Source organism: Balaenoptera ricei, chromosome 17 (assembly GCF_028023285.1).
Source record: "Balaenoptera ricei isolate mBalRic1 chromosome 17, mBalRic1.hap2, whole genome shotgun sequence".
In the NCBI taxonomy this organism is placed as follows: domain Eukaryota; kingdom Metazoa; phylum Chordata; class Mammalia; order Artiodactyla; family Balaenopteridae; genus Balaenoptera; species Balaenoptera ricei.
The window spans coordinates 64,224,272-64,245,675 of NC_082655.1; the positions used below are offsets into that span (position 1 = coordinate 64,224,272).

At 40.1% G+C, this 21,404-nt stretch overlaps 1 protein-coding gene across 4 annotated transcripts in view; it reads left to right on the forward strand.

Annotated features, from left to right (window-relative positions):
• The window catches only part of JPH1 (junctophilin 1), an 80,089-nt gene extending 68,748 nt beyond the window's left edge, over positions 1-11,341 (forward strand). Inside the window, exons 4-6 of one of the 4 annotated variants that reach the window (XM_059901894.1) lie at positions 961-1,601; positions 8,786-8,881; positions 9,336-11,341. In XM_059901894.1, the coding sequence (XP_059757877.1) occupies positions 961-1,601; positions 8,786-8,866 (722 nt within the window). In that variant the 3' untranslated portion in view covers positions 8,867-8,881; positions 9,336-11,341. Of the gene's footprint in view, positions 1-960; positions 1,602-8,785; positions 8,882-9,335 lie in introns of those variants that run through there. The other 3 variants (XM_059901893.1, XM_059901895.1, XM_059901896.1) reach the window with 3 other exon arrangements.
• The last annotated feature ends 10,063 nt before the right edge of the window (positions 11,342-21,404 follow it).

Sequence of the window (21,404 nt, forward strand, 5' to 3'; positions counted from 1 at the left end):
AAAGTGCCTAGAAAGAAGGGCACTGCCTTGGAGCATGTCTCTGAGGGCCCCAGAGAGGCCCTTTTCTGGACCACTGGCCTCCTTAAGCGCTCACTGCTGGTACCATCTTGTGATGCACATTCTCCTTACTCCCCACTCCCCCCAAAATCTGCCCATAAAATAACAATGGCACCAGGGTCCCTTTTTTTTTAAGTAAAATTTTTTTCTATTTATGAAAATAACATATGATTGTTACACAATTCTAAAGTACTCAGAAAAAGAAAAAAAAAAAATCCTGAGACTACAGAGCCAAAGACAACTGCCTTGTCTTGACTTTGATGCCTGCAGAAACGCTGCTGATGCAAATCCAGGCTGTGAAGGGACTCCGAGTAAGTTATCTTATAAAGTGTAACCCAAAGCTCAGAAGTCGTTCCTAACTAGGCAGTTTAAATGCTCCTTTGATGAAGGGTCATTAAAAATATGTTGTCTGCATGTTCTCCACCTACAGTGTAGATACTTTATTAAACATTAGTATATTTAAGTGTTCTAATATATTACATATTAAACATACGAGTCGGTTTATTTTTGTATATGAGTGTATACTCTGTATTTTAGTTATACCATGTAAATTTGAACGTTCAGATTAATTACGGTGCTGTCTCCAGTGCTCCATCCATGTGAATTCTGCCTCTGTATTCTACCAGCAGCAAAAATCAGGACTGTTTAACTTTTGTGGCTATCACAGTAGTGTAAATAATGGTATATATTAACTTAAAAACTTTTCATCAGTAAATAATCTTTTCTCCCAGGGAATGAAACGTCCTTATGCTTAGTCAAAGCCTCGTAAATATGTTTAAAACAAAAAGAGAAAAGGCTAAGCTGATTTAGCAAAAAAATATATGAGTAGCCATAAGGAACAAGCCTTTATGCCTTATTTTTTTTTTTTATCACCTTCCCTTGTGTTGTCCCCTTTCTCCCCAGGCCCAGATTATGTCAAACAGAGATTTCAGGAAGGTGTAGATGCTAAAGAAAATCCAGAAGAAGAGGTCCCGGAAAAGCCACCTACACCAAAGGAATCTCCTCATTTTTATCGCAAAGGCACGACACCCCCAGGGTCTCCCGAGGCAAGTCCCAAACAAGGCGGCTCTCCCTCCCCAGAGCCCGTGAAGAAGCAGAATCCCAGCTCAGGGGCAAGACTCAACCAAGACAAAAGGAGTGCAGCCAAGGAGCAGGTGACGGCCACCGTCAATAAGCCCTTGACCTCCAAGGCTCCCACGAAGGAGGTGGGAGCGGCTGTGCCCCACTCCAGGTACTCTGGCCGTCACCACGTCCCTAACCCCAGTAACGGGGAGCTGCACACTCAGTACCACGGCTACTACGTGAAACTGAACGCCCCCCAGTACCCCCCGGAGGACGTGGAGGAGGAGGAAGGGCCAAGCCAGTCTTCCTCGGCGCTGGTGCACAAGCCATCGCCCAACAAATGGAGTCCCCCTAAATCTGTGACAAAACCAGTTGCCAAAGAAAGCAAAGCTGAGCCAAAAGCTAAGAAGTCTGAACTTGCTATACCAAAGAATCCAGCAAGCAGCGATTCGTGCCCTTCTGTGGAAAAAGAAGCCAATTCGGTAAGTTGTGCGACACGTGTTTTTCTCTCCCTTTGCTCCTTTTGGTTCTTTCAGGTGGCAGCGTGGGGCATCTGCACCTTGATGATGACGATTTGCACCTAGGTTAGCAAAAGTCCCCGGGAGCACCGGGCTGTGTAGAGTAGAGCCTAGCACTGGTAGCTTGAGCCACAATGGGCTCTCGGGCAGAAATTCCTCTGTGCTCACTCGGCCACCCTCAGGCTTCATGCAGGTAGGCTGACGTGACTAGCTTGTTGCAGCTCCACTTTTACAAGCCTTTACCAGCACTTCTTGGTGAGCTTCATGGTAGCTGTTGAATTCCCTGGCGGTCCAGTGGTTAGGACTCTGCACTTTTGTTCCTGGTGGATTTAAGGTTCTTTCTTTGTTGTGAAAGAATTCGGAGACAAAGTGATAGATTTATTTAGAGAGAAACACACTCCACAGACAGAGTGTGGGACATCTTGGAAGGCAAGAGGCTTCGAAATAGGGGGTTGGTTCGTTTTTATGGGCTGGTAATTTCATAGGCTAATGAGTGGGAGGACTATTCCAACTTTTGGGGAAGGGGTGGGGATTTCCAGGAATTGGGTCACTGCCCACTTTTTGACCTTTTATGGTTGACCTCAAAACTGTCATGGTGCTTGGTGGGTGTGTCATTTAGCATATGGTAATATATTACAATGAGCATATAATGAGGCTCAAGGTCTTCTGGAAGTCAAATCTTCTGCCATCTTGGACCTAGTTGGTTCTAACCAGTCTTTGTCATGTACTATGGCTATATCATTCTTTTAAAGGTTGTGCCCTGCCCCCTTCTGTCCTGTTTCACTTTCATTGCCGAGGGCCAGGGTTCGATCCCTGGTCAGGGAACTGAGATCCCACAAGCCATGAGGCACCACCAAAAAAAGGACTACAATGGTAGCTGTCTTATTAGCTCTGGCTGCTATAACAAAACTACCCTAGACTGGCTGGCCTAAATAGCAAACATTTCTCACAGTTCTGAAGGCTCAGGAGTCCCAAGATCAAGGCACCAGCAGATTCAGTGTCTGGTGAGAACCCACTTACTTCCTGGTCCATAGAACACAGGCAGTCTTCTCCCTGTGTCCTCACAGGACTGAGAGGAAACAAGCTCTCTCTCTGGCGTCTCTCCTTGGAAGGGCACTAATCCCATCCTGAGGGCTCCACCCTCATGACCTGATTCTCTCCCAAAGGTCCAACCTCCAAATACCATCACATTGGGGGTTAGGGCTTCAGTGGATGAATTTGGGAGCAGGGGATAGATCCAAACATGCAGTCCCTAACAATAGCTAATTCTGAGGGCTGGGAAGTAATCACGGCCCACCAGCCCCTGCCACTGTGCTCTAACCAGGAGGAGGGCTCCACTGCCATTTGCTAAGTCCTTAACCTGCCTTTTGACTCTGCACCCACAATGGTCAGCATCTTTAGACAAAAGAACATCTTTTCTAGCTATTATGAATTATTCTCATAAATAGTGTGGATTTTATTTAATGGCCAGGCTTTGCAGCTAGAACTTTTTCTTTCCCATATGAGAAGTGAAATTTTTCAACTGTTTAAGAAAATCACTTTGGTCTTCTAACTCCTCCGAGTGTCAGTGCTCCTAAAATTTCAGTTTTCTGGTAGATGCTAGTTTTATTATGAGTCTGGAGCATTTAAGGTTTTTGTTATTCAACCAGAAAGCTTTCAGTTATTGATAAATATCAACATCCTCATTCAATGAGATTTGTTAATGATAAAAGGAATTAGTATTTTATCAAATTCTGTAGAATTTATAAAATCTGAAGCTAAGTAATTTTTGATAAAAAGCTGACTGATCTGTTGACTTAGCCATATGCCTTTGGAAAAGATTGTAATTTAGGGAGGATGCCATAGCCGACCCAGTATTTACTAGTAATTTCAGAAACATATTTGCATAAAGGTGTGGATTAATATTTTGGCCATCAATACAACCATCAGTTTCTTACCTTTAAGAAAAATTTCTTACTGTTCTATCTACTCCTAGGGTTAAACATTGAAATTCATTTTTTAATTAACTTACATTTGAAATTTCTTAGGTTTATTTTGCTAATATCAACACAGGTTCCCACCTTTTTAAAATTCTCACCATTTTAATTATCTAAATGTAAATAAATCAGGTTAACATGATTAACTTTCTGAGAGTCAACCTCCATATAGGTAAATGGTTTTCAAAACAATAATTTTGAGAGCATTCATCAGTGAGCATTCATCTTTTAAAATATTTTAACACTGGTATGTCAGTATCCTGATATTATAACTGTCTGTGCTAATATCATCACTACTGAATTTGTTAAATGTGATAACTCACTTCTCATTTGGCTTTCAGCATTTAGAGCCATAGGTTAATAAAGCCTCACATACGTATTAGTATTGGTTTGCCTGATTTACAAAGGGGAGATTCAAGCAATGCAAGGCTATATCGTTTATACCTTTGGGTACCCAGTAGTGGGGTTCAGTTGATTTCCAGAACTCCCCAAGGAGAAGTGTGTGCCCCAGTGTTCCTCATATTAGATGAGTTACCTAGTTCTTATCTGTAATAGTCTTTCTGTAAAACGTTACTAATAGGTATATTTGGTAAATTCACAGCCTTCTTGTTTAGAAACAGCATCTGTCTTACGAATGTGCAGAACAGTCGGATCCTGGGAGTTGGCCAAGCATCGTGCAGCTCTGCAGGCTGGTCTCTCTTTAGGGTTTCCCCAAACACCCCAGGAGAGGAGGGAGGCCAGCAGCTCTGCACCTCTCTCAGGAGCTGGAAGGCAAGACTGAGTTGGCACCTTCACGCGGAAAGTTTAACAATGAACCTTCTCTTCCTTAATAACATAAAGCTGCCTCTCACACCCCTTATCACTGTTTTCTTCAGTTAGGAAGTGACAAAATCATCCTAAAGGTAGTCAGTGAATGACCTTTAAAACAAAGGAGCACTGCATACAATTTCGAGGTAAAAAGACACTGTGTAAGTTAGAAGTTTACAAATAATAACATGGAAATTGATGGAAGAGTTCACACTAAAGCAGACATTTGAGGGGAAGCAGACTGAATCCATCTTCGTGAGCAGCTGTGAGAGATCCACTCTGAGTCAGCATCACCGTTTGTAGGGTGGCTTGACCAAACAATCTGCACAATTTTCAGCAGCCAGCTTACTGGGACAGTGCAGGCTAGCGGCTAACGGTGTGGCCTCTGGTGCCAGACTTCATAGGTTCACGTCCCAGCTGTGTTACTTACCAGCTCGATGACCTCAGGCAGGTTTCTTGACTGCTCTGTGACTTGATTTCTTCATCTGTACCTGTATCAAGGGTTGTGGTAAAGATTAAATGAGTTGATACTTCATAAAGTTCTCAGCACAGTGCCTAGCACAAAGTAAGTACTCAAAGAGCATTGACTGTTAACTGAGTTTGCTTTAACGCTAGTTGGAGCATAAATAGTTCATAAATATTCCAGCAGGTTTTGACCCACCCTCAGGATCACCCTGGATATTGATCTAGAAATCCAGAGACTCTACTGGGACACAGGCTGACACTTAGGGGAAGGGAAGCCCTGGCAAGGATCACTCTGCAGCGTCCCTCCAGCCTGTGACTCCTGTGGACGCAAGTCCCAGGAGAGCACATTCTATGGGATGCCAGCATTTTTTGTAGGATTTTGCAGTATGGCAGCTTGTCTAGGAGGCAGTAGAGGTATCTTTAGAACCTTATCATCAAATAGACTAGTGAGGAGTCTTCTCTTTAGGAATCTCAACTCCTGAAAACTACCTGCACTTTTCTGTTAGCAAGTACACCGGTCAGCCTCCGAGTTTGAGATTTACCCGACCTTTCTTCTGAATTGCCATAAAACCTAAGGCATCCCTATCCCTGTTAGATCAGGTTTGAACCACACACACACACATTCAATAAATACATATAATTAAACTTTGCTTTTTCCATGTTTTTGGAGAAGTTTGAGGTTTAACATAATCTATACTAACTCTTCAGAAAGTTCTTCACAATTTTAAATAAGTGATAGTATCTTGAAGAAAAAAAATTTGAGTTAGAACATCTTTCCATATTTTGACTTCCTGCACTTTATTTTCTAACTGCCTGCAAGTTTCTTCCAAACAAGACTCGCACTTTGCCCTGCCACAGCTTCTTTCATTACACCTGTCCCAGTCAGTCTTGAAAATCAAGACTGATTTTTTTTTTTCATTTTGCTATTTTAAGCTACAACTGGCCACCACAGTCATATTTATGAGACTTCACCTTAAAGCTTTCCACCCTGCACCCAGCCCAGGTATCTGAAGAGCACAGAGGTCACGTCTTGGTATCTGCCTATTAAACACAGCATCCCAGAATTTATTTTTTACCTGGTTGCTGTTTGAGTCTTTTATTGCTGGTTTACCCTCATCTTTCATCCTTAAAAATAGCTTTATATAATGGAGCTATACTAGTAGGATAAATATACATGTATTTGTATATTAGAATATATACGGGAGAAATACATGTTCAATAGTGTATGTATATAAATATATACACACACACAAGCCCAAAATACTAACCAATTCAAAAAGGTTAGATGAATTCATAGAACCTTATAAGGATTTATGAAATGGGAGTTAAAGGTCCAGGCACACCTTAAGTCTTTGAAAGTAGCTTTACTGAAGGTGCTCTATTATTCTGCTTTCCTAGGGTCCGTGTAAGTCACTGAACTCCACACTGTATTGCTCTGACCCTGTTACTTTTCCTCATCTTCTTTCATATCACTGTCTTTAGGAATTATGAAATGAAATCCACTCACCCAAAAGAGTTGAGACGATCCCCAAATTCTTAACACATTCATGAGCAAGATCTAATCAGTCTGTGTAGTAATAGCATTTCCTTCATCTCCATGCTGAGTAATAATGTTGAAAGATCATCTCAATTATTTTCTGAGTTATAAGAGTTTCCTACATTATTTATATGTTCTAAGTTAACCATAATTGAGGAGTTACATAGGTTTAGAACACAACTATACTAAAAGAACCATTGGTCATTATCAAGATTTGATGTTTTTCTGATACTACAGTATCATAGGATGTAGATGAAAATGCCATTTTAAAGAAGTTGATGGGAAATTATTTTTAAACTAAGGCCTGTGGGTTTAATAGAGATAAAAAGAACATGTAGCTCTGAAGTGAACAGACTAAAGTTTAATCCCAGTTCTAACTTGTTCAAACTGTGGCTTGAGTAACCTTGGGCAAGACACTTACCCTCTCGGAGCTTTGTAAAATGGAACTAATAGTCACTGTGAAGAATTAAAGTGTTTGTTTTCCTCCCATTTACTTGGGGTGTAGGAACTAGGCTTTTTCTTCTTCCTAACAGTCCCTACGTCAAGAGCACCCATTTTTATTCCTCCTCTCTCACACCCTCATTTTATTAATCACCCTGTTCCTCATTTAACACAGTGAATATATCAGTTCAACCACCACCTCCATAGCACTTGGAAAAGTACCAAAAGATTGGTTTTCATTAAACATTGGTTGCCTGGATGAATTGGGCAGCCCTTATGTGTGGGTGTAGAGTGGTGAACAAGGCAGTGCCCCTGGTGAACTCAGTCTAGGGGGAAAGATGGCACTTAACAAGAAACGACAATGAAGTGTGAAGCGTTAGGGTAAAGAACAGGGTACGCTGACCTCTACCAAGGAGGTTGTGACCTCATCATAAAGGAGGCGTCCTTGAAGGACATGAGACTCAAGCCCTAGGTCCTGCGAGATGAGCACTGGACCAGTGGCAGTTCCAGTCTCCCTTACTCACTTACCCACCCCTCCCTGCAAAAAAAATCACATCAATACGACACTTGAGGACTCTGACCCAGTTTCACTGTAGTCTCATTGGATAGTCAAATATAGTACAAGTGTTTCCTCATCTGTAGAATGAGAATAAAACTACCTACCCAACCTCTCTTATATGGCAAGTTTTAGAACACTTTTAATGCTACTTAAGAATTAGACACGGACTTCCCTGGTGGCGCAGTGGTTAAGAATCCACCTGCCAGTGCAGGGGACACGGGTTTGAGCCCTGGTCCGGGAAGATCCCACATGCCGCAGAGCAACTAAGCCCGTGCGCCACAACTACGGAGCCTGTGCTTTAGAGCCTGCGAGCCACAACTACTGAGCCCGTGTGCCACAACTACTGAAGCCCACGTGCCTAGAGCCCATGCTCCACAACAAGAGAAGCCACCGCTACGAGAAGCCCGCGCACCGCAACAAAGAGTAGCCCCTGCTCGCCACAACTAAGAGAAAGCCCACGTGCAGCAACAAAGACCCAATGCAGCCAAAAATAAATAAATAAATTTATAAAAAAAAAAAAAGACACTATTTTAATAGTAAATACTAAGATCTTGTCTTTGTAATAAAGATGGCTGAGCACGGACAGATCTAAAAAGATGGGTCATTATAAGGTTTCTTTGTTTTTTTTTTAAAAAAAAAACAAGTAAATTTTGGGTACCTTGGGCTATGTGCTATTTATTATAGCAGTATTTGGCAAAATAGGACTCTGTCATTTGTTAAAATGTAACCTGATTTCTGAAATGTTGTGGCTTTAAGCAGAGGAATTAAAAATTAGACCTGCACAGTAATTTCTGAAAGGGCTCAATTTCCCACTTGCAGCTTTTACCTTATGGAAGGGATAGTATCCAAAAAGAAAACCAGGAAAAGCAAGAGTCAAAGAACCGCATTTTGAGTTTTTCCTAAACTTTTCCAGAGCAGCCTCTTTGTCCTGCAGGTTTCACCCTCCCGTTCTAACTGCCTTTACGAGGAAATGATTCTTCCTTATCCGACGACTTACACCTTAACCTTAACAAAAATGCGTATCTAATTCCCATCAGTTTTTAAACCCTTTATGGTGAGCTGTGTCTCACCCAGACTGTTCCCCAGTGTTTCGAGGTGAAGTCGATTATTTTTTAAGTCGTTTTTTAGGTTTAATCAAGACCAGATTCATCTTTAAGTGAAAGTTCAGAGATGGCTCCATTTAAATACAGCGTAGCTATTTTTAGTTTATACCTTTTGGAACTGCCGTCATTCTTCATACCTTATTTACTGCAACTGTGTTGGGTCTTTTTTAATATTTTTTGGTAACTGGTTTTGTGAGCTCATTTATCTACTGCTATCAACATGGAAAAGTGACACTTGTTTTGTTCTATTTCATTTCCAGGGCCCTAATTCAATCATGATTGTCCTCGTCATGCTGTTGAATATTGGGTTGGCAATTCTTTTTGTTCACTTTCTAACTTGATTGGAATTAGGAAAGGTAAGAATAGCCTTAATTTCTCTATAAAATCACAATATATAACATTTTTTTTCCCATATTCAAATTTACATTTTTTTTTTTTTTAACAACTACGTATTGTCCTTCACTTTAATTTTGGCTGTGCCTGAATGTGATTCAACATAGTTACTTAATGATATAACTGTTTTGACCCTTCAGTGAAGTCATGACAACTAGTGGTGATAGCCCACAGTTCTCTGCAGTGGTGTCATCAGCCCTTTAAATGGCACACCCCGGTCAGACTCAGACACAGGGAAGGAGGCTTGGAATTAGGATGGGATCACCAGAGAGAGAGAGAGAGATGAAACTTGGAAAATTCAGCCGGAGGACCCGTTCGGTCCCCCTGGGAATGCTTTGGGGTCCTCTGGGAGCTGAAGCAAGCAGCCATGTTGGAGAGCAAAACTTAATAATCATTCTTTTTTAAAATCTGCTGAAGCAGCCCCATCCGGCGAAGTTCCTGGCATTGGCTACTCCATCTGTCCTAGCAGAGTGTGACTAAACTGGAAATGTATGGAGCTGCATTTTTTTTTTTTTTTTTTTTTTGATGGAAGTCAACAGCTGCCTTACTATTTTACCATCTGACGTTTCTAGTAGGGAGCTGGGGAAACAAACGACTGCCCGAGGAATGTGGTCGGAGGATTGTGTTGCTGTGGCCGTGGTTCCAGCATTCACTCCTGTCTCATTAGAAGAAGTAGGTAGCAGCATCACTCACCAGTCTTATGCCATGACCTGCTGCTTTCTCATCTCCTGGAACGTCCCGGGAGAGAAGGTTTCGTTGGCTTGTGCACAATTATGTTCATTTCTGCTGTTTATTTAAATCCGATGTATAGTCATCTACAACACGCAGTCCTGGCTGGATGAAGCACATGTGTCGCATCTCAAGGAAAAGAAACAACAGAATGCTAGAGAAAATGTGTTTCTTTTGATAGCAATACATCATTCTTCATGTCGTTTAGTCTTCCTAAACCTGTAAAAGGCTATTTAAAATTTAGCAATTTGAAGGCATTACACCTACCTAAGAATAATTTAACTTTAAACATTTTTAACACTACTGAGATGAATTATTTACGCACTTAGGAGGTGCTAGATTTTAAAAGCTGAAAGACAACAGAATTCTAAGAAGTATCGTCAAAACGTTGCATGGATTGCAGTAATCGGTGTTTAAAGGATTCAGTTTCACTGCTGACGTACTTCACCAACCAAATAAAATCTTGTCAGTAGCTATGTTAATTCCCATGAAAGTTAAGCAAGATGCTATTAATAACTGCTCTTCTTTTTTTTTCCCCCAAACTTAAATTTTTGTTGAATACATTCAGGTAGAGCATAAAGCTTTGTTAAATCAGTGCTTCTCAATTTTACGCCTTTCATGTTTTTCAAAGTCCTTTTGTAATTGTATTTCACATTTTAAAGGCTTAGACAATTTTTAAGTATCTGTCTTTTGCAGTCCTTTGTTATTCTGACATAATCTGATTTTTTTGCTGTTTTATAATTTATTCTTTATTACTCAGAAGCATGCTTATTTAGAGAAACTACGTGGTCTTTATAAAAATAATTATTTGAAAAGAAAATCAGGGGAGGTAAGTTATCTGTCCAGTCTTGGTAAGACGTTATTGAGGAGAGGGAGCTATTCCTAAACATTTTCACGATCTGCATGGTTTAATCAGATTTTTACCTTATCTGCTGCGGTTCCAATGCAGAAGAGACAATTCCCATATTAGCACAGGTGTGGACTGAATGCTTTGTCACCTGCAGGGCAGTAACGCAGTGGTGTTTTTTGCAGAAGTACAATATGTTGAGAATCCTGGGTGTGACCAATATGGAATAAAGAAGAAAGCAGAAAGAGAGCAAATAAAAATTACAACTTGTATATTTATTTATTTTTTACATTTTGCTTTGACTTTTAAATTTAGGAAGTATACGTTTTTACCCAAGAAACGTTTCAGTTCCTGCGTCAGTCTCAATATTCTCACTGCTCCTTCCTAACCCCATAGCTCTTGATGCTGGGAAAGCTGATTTTTTTAAAAAATTAAATAAAATATTTAATCTTAAGTGTTTATTTCGAATGTGTAATGCTTTGGAAATAATGGGTAACAGATAATAAAGGATATGTTTATAAAGTGAGCATGTTGGTTCCATTTATAAATGTATGTATGATTTATAAGCTTTTTTAAAAACAAAGCTCAAATTGTTGGTATTTTTCTAAAATGTGCACAGCTGTATTTTACATGAAAGGCTCTTTCTAATGGGTTGTTATACTGTACTCTACATTTTGGACAGCACATGAAGTCTGCCAATGTACTTAATAAAACATGACTTTGTTTATTTAAAGTTTCTTGCTGTGAAAAAGAACTCCCTACCTGCGAGTTCCGTTATTTATAATCCTTGAAACCAAAATGTATAATGTACAGTTTTCACAACTGTATCTGCTCTAATAAAAAAAAAAAGTTGGTTATTAATAAAGTTGCAGGTGTGTTTCCTTTATGAGTAAATTACTGTCTTGAGTTATGTGGAATTTTTGGCTGGTGATGGCGGTGAAAGAAAGATCTGCTGAGAAATTAATAATAGAAATTGGGGGGAGCAGTGCTCAAAGAACCCACCTGGCAGAAGGTCTTACGCTGCACCATTACGTTTTTTCTTCGTCTCTTTCATCTTGGGCCTTTGGAATAATTTTGCAAAGTAAGGTTCATCACTCTGCTTTACTGTCTTCGTTAATTGTATTAGTGCCTTATCCCGGGTTTTGAATCTGCTCCTGTTTTTAAGGAAAACTTAAAGATGGAGTAAGTCTCTCTCCTGCATGGGCACTTTCCAGTTACAGTTTTTTGACCATTGTGGCCCAAAGAAATTACTATGTTGCTCTGGCCCCTGCTGCTTAGGTCCAAAGTGCAGCTGAATAAACTTGCTGCCACTAGAACCTGCAGCCTTTGAAGCCATCCTCGGTGCTGGTGTCGGCTGGCTCCGTGCATCAGCAGGCAGCCTGTGAGGTACAATAAACGGACCTTCTCCAGAACAGCTTCCCACGGAGCTGCCACGGCGCTTTGAAAATTTTTTAAGTTAGCCACTCCTGTTGAGGGCTGAGGTATCGAAGACCCCCACATAAACAATGCCCAGTTACCGCCTCTAGGTGTTAACAGATTTATCAACTCACATGATTCATCTCCTAGCAAATCCTAAGGGAACAGAACACAGAACAGACTACTTTGGAGCAGGCGGGAGAAGCACAGGGTGCTAGAAAGATTATTGACTCCAGATTCGTGTCCAAACCACATGTTTTGGTGGCTGAAGCCAAAGCTAGGGTGAAGACCATGTGGTTGGGAAATCTGGAAAATATTCTCCGTGCCCTTTTCGTACAATAACTATTTCAAGAGTCGTGGTGAGCAGCTCCCTGGGCTCAAACTGTGCACTCGCAGCCCTCCCCCAGGCTTTGGAAAGCGGTGTAGGCTCTTCTCTCCAACTTCATAGGCAGCTGTGGACGTGGCATATTCTGCCAGGACAGTGTAACGATCCATCAGGCCGTGTTCGATTATCCCAGGTGTATCAATTACCTGTGTCCAACATTTCCTTCTTACCCCCAAAGTACCAGAAAGGACTTAGGATTCTGTCATAGCCTCTACAGGGGTCTGACGTATGGGAGTAGGAGAAAATACCAGCATATATAGAGTGCAGTGAATACTGATGAATGCAGTGAACATGGATGAAATTTTGGCTGTGGTCATGATTGATTGGGGATTCTTCTCTAATCTGTGTCCCTGGTTTCCTCATCTGTAAAATGGGTATAACCTTAGCACCTCATAGGAGGAGGAAATGAGCTTATTTACCTTAAGTGCTTAGTACAGTACCTGGCGCATAGGAACTGCTTTGTACATGTTAGCCTTTACTAATTGGAAGAACTAGGGGAAAATTTAATTCCTGTGTCTCAAACACATTAAAAAAATATAGTAAGATCCCACTAAAGGCCTCTTTATAAAGGTTAATTATGCCACAGGTCATATGATGTTCTTCAGTGGTAGTCATTGAGTCTCTCTCACTGTGAAAATCGAAGGCCACACTTACAGAGCTCCGTCTCTACACTAAAATGTGATTTTTAATATAGAAGGATACGAGACATTTGCTTTACAAAGAACATTCTCGTCTCATTAGAGTCTTACAAGGTCCCTGTGAAAGATTTCCTGCAGGTAAATGACTTGCCCAAGGTCATGTAGCCAAAAAGTTATGAATATTTGTATCAGAGTCCCAGATATGACTAAATGCTGTGCTTTTTCATTTCATATATTGACTAGCATCATTCCAGACTATCATACTGATCAGCCATGAAAAGGCAGAAAATATGATGAAATTCAAGGTAACAGTGTGGGTTGCATGAGCCCATTTCCGTAAGTTCCTGAATGCTACTCAGTTGATGTAACTATAACAGAGTCTATCAAAAGTTCTGAATAAGGTACTTAAAATGCTAAATGTTAAGTGTATTTAAGTGTCCTAACTTTCAGTTAGGTATTTATATAAGATGTTGATTTTTGAACCTTAAAAAATACTAAATATTACTAATAAACGTTTAGTTCTTAAGTGCTATCTTGCTTGGTATTTTGGAGTAAGAGGCATATTACAAATGAACTTGGTGTGGGTTGTATTTGAACCTGATCTCTAGGATTACCCCCAGAAACTGCACATAGAAGGCCTAAAAGATTTAGATATATATCATGATGTTCTTTTGATACTTTATCTTAGTGTTCCATAGAATTGCCTTGGTATTCTCTTGAATCCCAAGTCGGATTTAGGTAAACTATTAGCAGAATTAACACAACAAGTGAGGGCCAGAGATTTGGTCAGCTAGTGATTGATAAGGCTGTTTGCTTACTGTGGTGAAGAGTATTATCGATCTTTGAAAAGAATTTTGGAGACAAGGTGTGGAGGCAGAGATAAAATCAGTGGAAGATGACCGCAATGTTGATGTACAAGTCTTCCCTTGTCCCCATCCTTGCCCCAAGCACACTCATTCATGAAATAATCAAGAACAATACTGAACATTCAGTGGAATTCATGATGATACTTGCTTCAGGGAAAGCAGTGGAAGAGGGCTTTAGTTTAAGACTGTATGTATCACATTCCTGCCATTTATTGCACATATTTGAAAGAAAAGAATCTGATAGTTAAGTATCATGTCCCTAATTCAGTAAAAGTGGAGGCAAAGGTGAGAAGCCAAAAGTCATCTAATTTTCCCATGTTCTAGGCATGTTTTAACGATCGCTCTGACCACTAGAGCAAATACCTAGAAATCAGGTAGCTGTTTCCGAAGGTGATAAAGGCCAAGAAGATGTTCAAACGTAGCATCATTGTGGAGCTAAGAGGTGGTGGACCCCATCACCTAAGAACTAGGCGTGGCATTTGAAAAGCAGTTTTATATCAGATAACTGAACCAAATAAAAGTTAGGAGAGGTTAGAAACCTACAAATCCATACAATATTCAAAAGGATAAACAAGTATCACTTAAGTCTTGTTATTCATCAATCCACTGAAACCAAGCAAGAATTTGGGAAATAATCTCAACACAAGAAAGCACTAAAGAATGAAACATATTTGTGCTTCAAATAAAAGTTTTGGTGTTAACTACATCCAACGGGTTTTGTCAGGATACAACAAGTAATGTGAGGAATTCTTAATTTTTTTTTTTATTTCTCATTGGGCACTAAGAATATTTCCTTACTTTGCAATTTGGCTTTCTTCTATTAGAATTTTTGTGCACTGAATTATCTTTCCATTTTTTTCTAATAATCATGTCCATTTTCTCCTTCACAAAAGAGTATTACTAACCAGAATAGATCCTAGCAGACTATAAGTTTTTATTGGTTTACTCTATAAATTTACCTGTACTTGTGTTGACTTCCAAAGACTACCTGAGTAAATTATAAAGGAAGTACTCGAAACCTATTTGCTGCCCTGCTCCAGGCCCTCAGGAGTTTTCACGCTGCCTGTGTGTTCAGTACACTGCCCAATGCCCTGTGCCCCGGGAGGCCCCAGCTCTCCATCTCACCTAATCGTAGCGTCACTCCTTATCAGGCTCCCCACACCAGGGGCAAGCTTAGACACACACAACGCACCAGTGCAGTTTGACAAACAGGTCAACTTAACTGAGGATATTAATTCAATAGAGAAGCATAAGAAGGCCTCAAAATCAGGCACATCACTTTCTCAGATGCAGTTTTATGAAACCAGCGACACACCTCCTTTTGAGTCGTCCCCATATTCACTGGATATGCCAACACCAAACATCTCATGTCCATTTGGGGACCCTCTAAGGATAGTTTTGGTGTCTGTAAGATGGGAACAATAATATCTGCCTCATAGTGTTTTTGTAAGAATCAAAGTAGGTAAGGTCAGTCAGGTTCTTGGCACCTGGTAGACTCTCAGCATATAGCAGGTATGATTACACTTAACACTTTCACCTTTCTTAGCAATGTTTACTTATTCCTTCATCGATAAACTTCTAGGCCCAAGATGGACTCTTTCTTGCCAAGGGTGCCAGTTCAGCAAACCAAAACGTAGATAACTTTCTAGTCCCTGCTCTACTTGACCAGAAACACAATATATACAGTCAGCCAATCAACCCCCAAACATCAAGCCCACCTAGACCTTCTCACCCCAAAGTTGACTCTGTGGCTCCAGCCAATTAGATATGTTCAATTTCTCTTTTCCTTGTTCTTGATTCTTTATCCGATAAAAGCTTCCTACCTTCTGCCCCATTGTGCAATTCTCCAAAAGAAAACTATCTACTTCATCAAGTGTACAATAAAGTTTGTTTGTATCACCTAAATTGTTTTCTTTATTCTTCATGATTACTCAATTCATGTTTGTTTACATTCACTGAAATGAAATTCTTTGGCTATTAAGTATCAGGTCCTGCCCGAAGGAACGTATCTGCATAGAGAATCAGTTGTACTTTAAATCATTTAAATGAGTTCCTTATCAAAAGCAAAAGGCAGACAGTTAAAAATCAAAGCTTGTAATGATCATCAGGTTTACCGGTGAGTATTAATGCGTTTCTCCTAAGAAGCTTAGGAATGTTTAATAATACAGAACACTCATTATATACACTAGGTACAACTATTCATTAATGTCTATTGATCACAGAAACGTTATAATAAAAGCTACAGTTAAGATGTACTAGAAATGAGCTTGACAAAGGCTTGCCACGGTGATGACACTCTTGGCTGTAGGAGCAAGCTTCCTGATCCATGTAGAGCGTCAAGATTTTCACTGATACACAGAAGTGTGTTAATGGGCCCCGCTATTATGTTTAATCCCTGTGGTTATGAACATAGGCAAGTGGCTGTGCCTTTAAATTAAAATATATTGAATCAGAAATAACAGCATGGCAAAAACAGCATCATGTCAGATCTCCCAGAGCTCAGGAGTTAGTGTAGCATGCATTAGTTTATAAGTTCTGTCATTAATATTTATGGAAAAAGAACAGAAAAGAGGGTAAGCAGGTATCTGCTCTAGGTCAGTGGATAGCCACGTCCAGAGAGCTTATCTCAAACCCTGCATTAAGCTAAAGGTGGTTGCTTTTCTCCAAAGGGTAACAGGAAACAGTTCTCCTTCTTGAAACATTGTATTCACTATTTTAAGGAAAACCTAACATTAGATGAAAGTCACCTTCTGGGACTTTAAATAGCTTTTATATCATTAAACACACTTCTTTTCCCCTCTCGCCAAATCTCATTCTATATTGACCACAGCAGGAAGGAGACTTGCAGTGGTTCTTAAACTTGAATGAGCCTTAGAATCACCTGGAAGTCAAAAGCTGCTGAGTCCCACAACAGTTTCTGATTGAGTAGGTCAGGGTTTTCGCATTTCTAACGTGTTCCCAAGTGATGCAGATGCTGCTGGCCAGGGGACCACACTTGGAGAACCACCGCTGTATGTAATCAAGCAGTACACATGTATCAAGCACCAACTACAGCCAAGGCCCTTGGCTTGGCTGTGTGTGTGGTGTGGCAAAGAGAAGAAAGGAGAGTGAAAAAGAATACATGCATACCTAATGTGTGTACAGCAATCATGTTATTTGATCCTTAAAATAACTCTGGGAACTACAAAGCACTCTCCCCATTTTGCACAGGAGAAAACCAAGGCCCAGAGGCGTGGAGAGAATTGTTTAACAAAACACAGCTGATAAGAGCAGAGCCACGACTCCCAGCCAGGTGCCTCTGGCTCCAAGTCCTGGATATTCCCTCCCCTACATCTCAGCGGCTCTCTCCTCTGGCCACCAAGAGATTAGAACACAGGGCGCAGGTGGAGAGCCCTTCTGGCTGCCATCAGGCAAGACAACATGGAGGTTGAGTCCTCAGGATTAGTTGGGATGAAACACTGACGTCTCAGGCATTTTCTGTTACACGAATGAGAGTCATTCTCAGATCCATGTAGTAGTTTATCTATAGATATATCTCTCAAACCAGATATGAAATTGGACCTCATTCTCTAAGATCTGCACGCTCAAAAACTTCCGTTTTATCAGACAGTGCTCACATTTGCAAACCTACACATAACTCCCTCTGTCCATCTGTGTAGACTTTCTCCCCTAGTTTTGACAGAAGAAAAAAAACTACGCAGTTAAAGATGACGCACGACAGTGTCTGCACATACAGATTCCGTCATGTCCAGCCGACCTTCCTCAGCGACCACCAGGCTAGAAGAGGAAGCTCAGTTAGCAGAGAGAAGACAGATATTGGCAGGAAGCAGGGGGGGTTGGTTAGGAAAACATCCCGATCCTTATTTTTTGTCAGGAGATGTGTGTAGGACTTAGGAAATCAGTCTTACAATCAGCATCAGACAAGTCCCCTATCTGCCTCTGAGTTTATTTTCAACATTAGGATTTTCCACAAATGGCAAAAATAGACAATACGCAGAAGGGAAAATGCACGCTGTCAATAAACATAAAAAGATGCTCAACCTGACGGATAGCCAGGGAAATGCAAATGAAAATAATGAGATTTTTAAAATCCCATGCCTGCCACATCGATTACATTCTTAGCTGAAATGGAAAAAGGGCTTGATCTGGAGGCAGCGCTGGATCTCAAATCCAGATCTTCTTTACTTTCCAGCTCTAGGAAGCTTTCCCGGGTTCCATCGAATGTCCCTCCTCAATGACTCCAGACCACCTTGCTTGACTCTTAGCACTTCATTGCATAAATCATCTGGTTTTCAAATCTGTCTCTACTACTAGGCTGTGCGCTCCTCATGGGTGGGGAATTTGGCCCATGTCTCTGCCCCAACAGTGCCTGGTACACGTATATGTCCAATAAGACTGATAAGTGAATTAATAAAACTGAAATCACCTTGCCCACTTGGGCAACTCACAGACTAGTGTAAGATAGCCATCTTCCACAACTTGCCCTGAAGATATCACTCCCCCCCCTTTTTTTTTGTCTTACAGTGTTAATATTACTATGCTAAATGGGGGCGGGTGAATATTTTGTGGAAGAGTAAGAAGTTTTAGATAGTTTTAGAAGTTTAGATGTCACTCATTTCCATTTGGCAAAAACTATGGCTGAGTGCCTTTGTAAAGTTTGCTAAGCAATTTGATGATGTTTCCACGAAAGCCAACACATCATCTATTGGTTAAGAAAATGATTTCTAATCAACAGGTATGAAGTTTCAGTAAAGCAAGACATTCTAGAGATCTGCTGTACAACATTCTATCTGTAGATAACGATACTCTGTTTTCCACTTAAAATCTATTAAGAGAGCAGATCTTATGTTAAGTGGTCTTACCACAATAAAACGATTTTTTTAAGTGTTTCTTAACACTTTGAATGTTTTTCAGACATTAAGATAAGTGGATGGCAGAATGGATGCTGGGAGCTCATTTGGAGAGGAGAGTTCCTGATTCCTTATTTACCTTAGAGTGGCAACTGTGGAGGTGAAAAGAAATGGACAGATTAGAGCAACACTGAGGAGACAGAATTAACTCGAAGTGGTGTTTGATTGGGTGTGGAGGTTGAAGGAAAATTTGGATTCAAGAACGACACCCAGGTTTCAGGCTGGAGCAGTTGGGTGCTTCTTAGGCCCCTTAACTAAGACAAGGAAGGTGGGAGGAGGAACAGGTGTGCACAGGTAAACTGAAGACACTGAACTCAGTTTGAGATCAGAGGTGTTGGTGAGACAGGCCAAATGGAGAGAACGCCATTGGGTATACAGGTCCAAAGTGCAAGAGAACACTTTGCGATCAAGATACGTACTGAGCGTAAAGAGAAAACATCCACTGATATGCAATTATTTGCTCTTCTCTTTACAAATTATTCTACCTATTCATTAGAGTAGGTCCCGCAACAAGACTACGTTCAGATTTTTTTTTTATTGTGGCAAAATATACATAAGTTTACCATTTTAAGTATACAATTTAGTGGCATTAAGTACATTCACATCATTGTACATCCATCGCCACGATACATCTTCAGAAGACTTTTTGAGATATTTAAAATTTGCCTCCCTTCAAAAAAATGACTATTTTGTCATTAATTTCACTAATTTGAGGGTTTTTTAATACAAAGGTGTTTCAAGTTACTATAATAACTTGTTTTATCCCTGAGTCTGAGGTCCCTGAATATCACATCAAATGCACAATTTTTAAATCGATTCTATAACAAGGAATTTGATGACTAAACTACTGTAAATATATGTGAATGCTTAAGCTATCTTCCATGAAGGGTCAAGAAAGTTTTTCTTTACAAGGAGGAGCCTAGGCTTTGCCACCGAGTCCAAGGGCAGTAAAGGGGCAGCTGCTAATCACTACTGCACAAGCCCCTTCCTGCACGAGGTGGAATTGGCTTCTTTGTCCACCTTCCTGTTGTCTCAGCTTCCTGTGCAATTGAGCCCACTGCTGCACTCACAGATAAATTTAAAAAGCAACAATTTAAATTTAAAGTCCACCAGTCATTTTTAATCATTATATAGAGAGCGCTACTTTTTATTTACTGAAATTTAAAAAGAGAAAAAAAAGGAATGAGAAGAAAGGGAATTAGGCTTCTGTAGGCCCTAGGATACCAAAAAGGCAAAAACATCTCTTCTTCTAAAATGGTCTTTCATTTCTCTTATCCCCTAGAAAACAGAGAGACTACCTACTTACCCATGAACATATCTACTGATCTACAGTTAAATAATAAATCACTGGATAAACCAGAATTCGAAGTTGCCAAAAACCTTATTCCAAAACCTCAGCTGCTTAAAAAATCTCCCACTAGGGTAGGGAATGATTATCAGGCAATCTTGCTCCTCCTTGCCAAATTTTTGCTTTCTTGGCCTTTTTTAATCCTTGGAGGTGGCCGTGTGATCTAATTCTGGCCAGTGAAACTCTGCTGAATCTTCTGGAAAACTTTTTGCTTTCCTGATAAAAAAAGATACAGAGCAGAGACCTCAATGATGCTGCAACATGCACTTTTGTTCTATCTTGGGTGTAGATGTGATGTTATTTGCTATGGCAACCAGATTGCAATCATGAGGGAACAAGCATAAGAACAAAAACTCAACAAGAACAGGGGAGCAGAAAGTTGGAAAGAGCTTGGATCCTTAATAACACTGTTGAACTTTTCTTGTTAAGTAAACAGTAAATTTTCATTATCATTTAATCCCCATTAAAAAATCTCAGCTCCTATTAAAATGGTAACAAAAAATAATTTCAACCTTACATATATGAAAAGATAAAGTTAACAAAGGTTTAGCTAGACTCACCAAGAAAGAGGATTCAAAATCAGAAGTGAAGGAGGAAACCACTGATAACACAGAAATACAAAGGATCATAAGAGATGAAATTTATATGACAACCATGAAAATTACATGCCAACAAATTTGACACCCTAGAAGAAATGGATAAATTCCTAGAAAGATACAATCTACCAAGGCTGAATCATGTAGAATTAGAAAACTTGAATAGACTGATTATTAGTAACAAGATTGAATCAGTAATGAAAAACTTCAACAAACAGAAGCCCAGGATCAGGTAGCTTCACAGGGGAATTCTATCAAACATTCAAAGAAGCATTAATACCAATCCTTCTCAAACTCTTCCGAAAAATAGGAGAGGAGGGAACACTTCCAAATTCATTTTAAGAGGCCAGGATTACCCTGATACCAAAACCAGACAAGGACACCAGAAGAAAAGAAAATTATAGGCCAATATCTCTGATGAACATAGGCACAAAAATCCTCAACAAAATATTAGCAAACAGAATTCAATGATACATTTAAAGGATCATATGCCATGAGCAAGTGGGATTTATTCCAGGGCTGCAAGGATGATTCAACATCCACAAATCAATCATTGTGATACACCACATTAACAAAATAAAGGATAAAAATCATATGATCATCACAGTAAGATACAGAAAAAGCTTATGACAAAATTCAACATCCATTCTGGTAAAACTCTTAACAAAGCGGGTAGAGCAAGAACATACCTCACCATAATATAATACAAGGCTATATATGAGAGGCCCACAGCTAACATCATACTCAATGG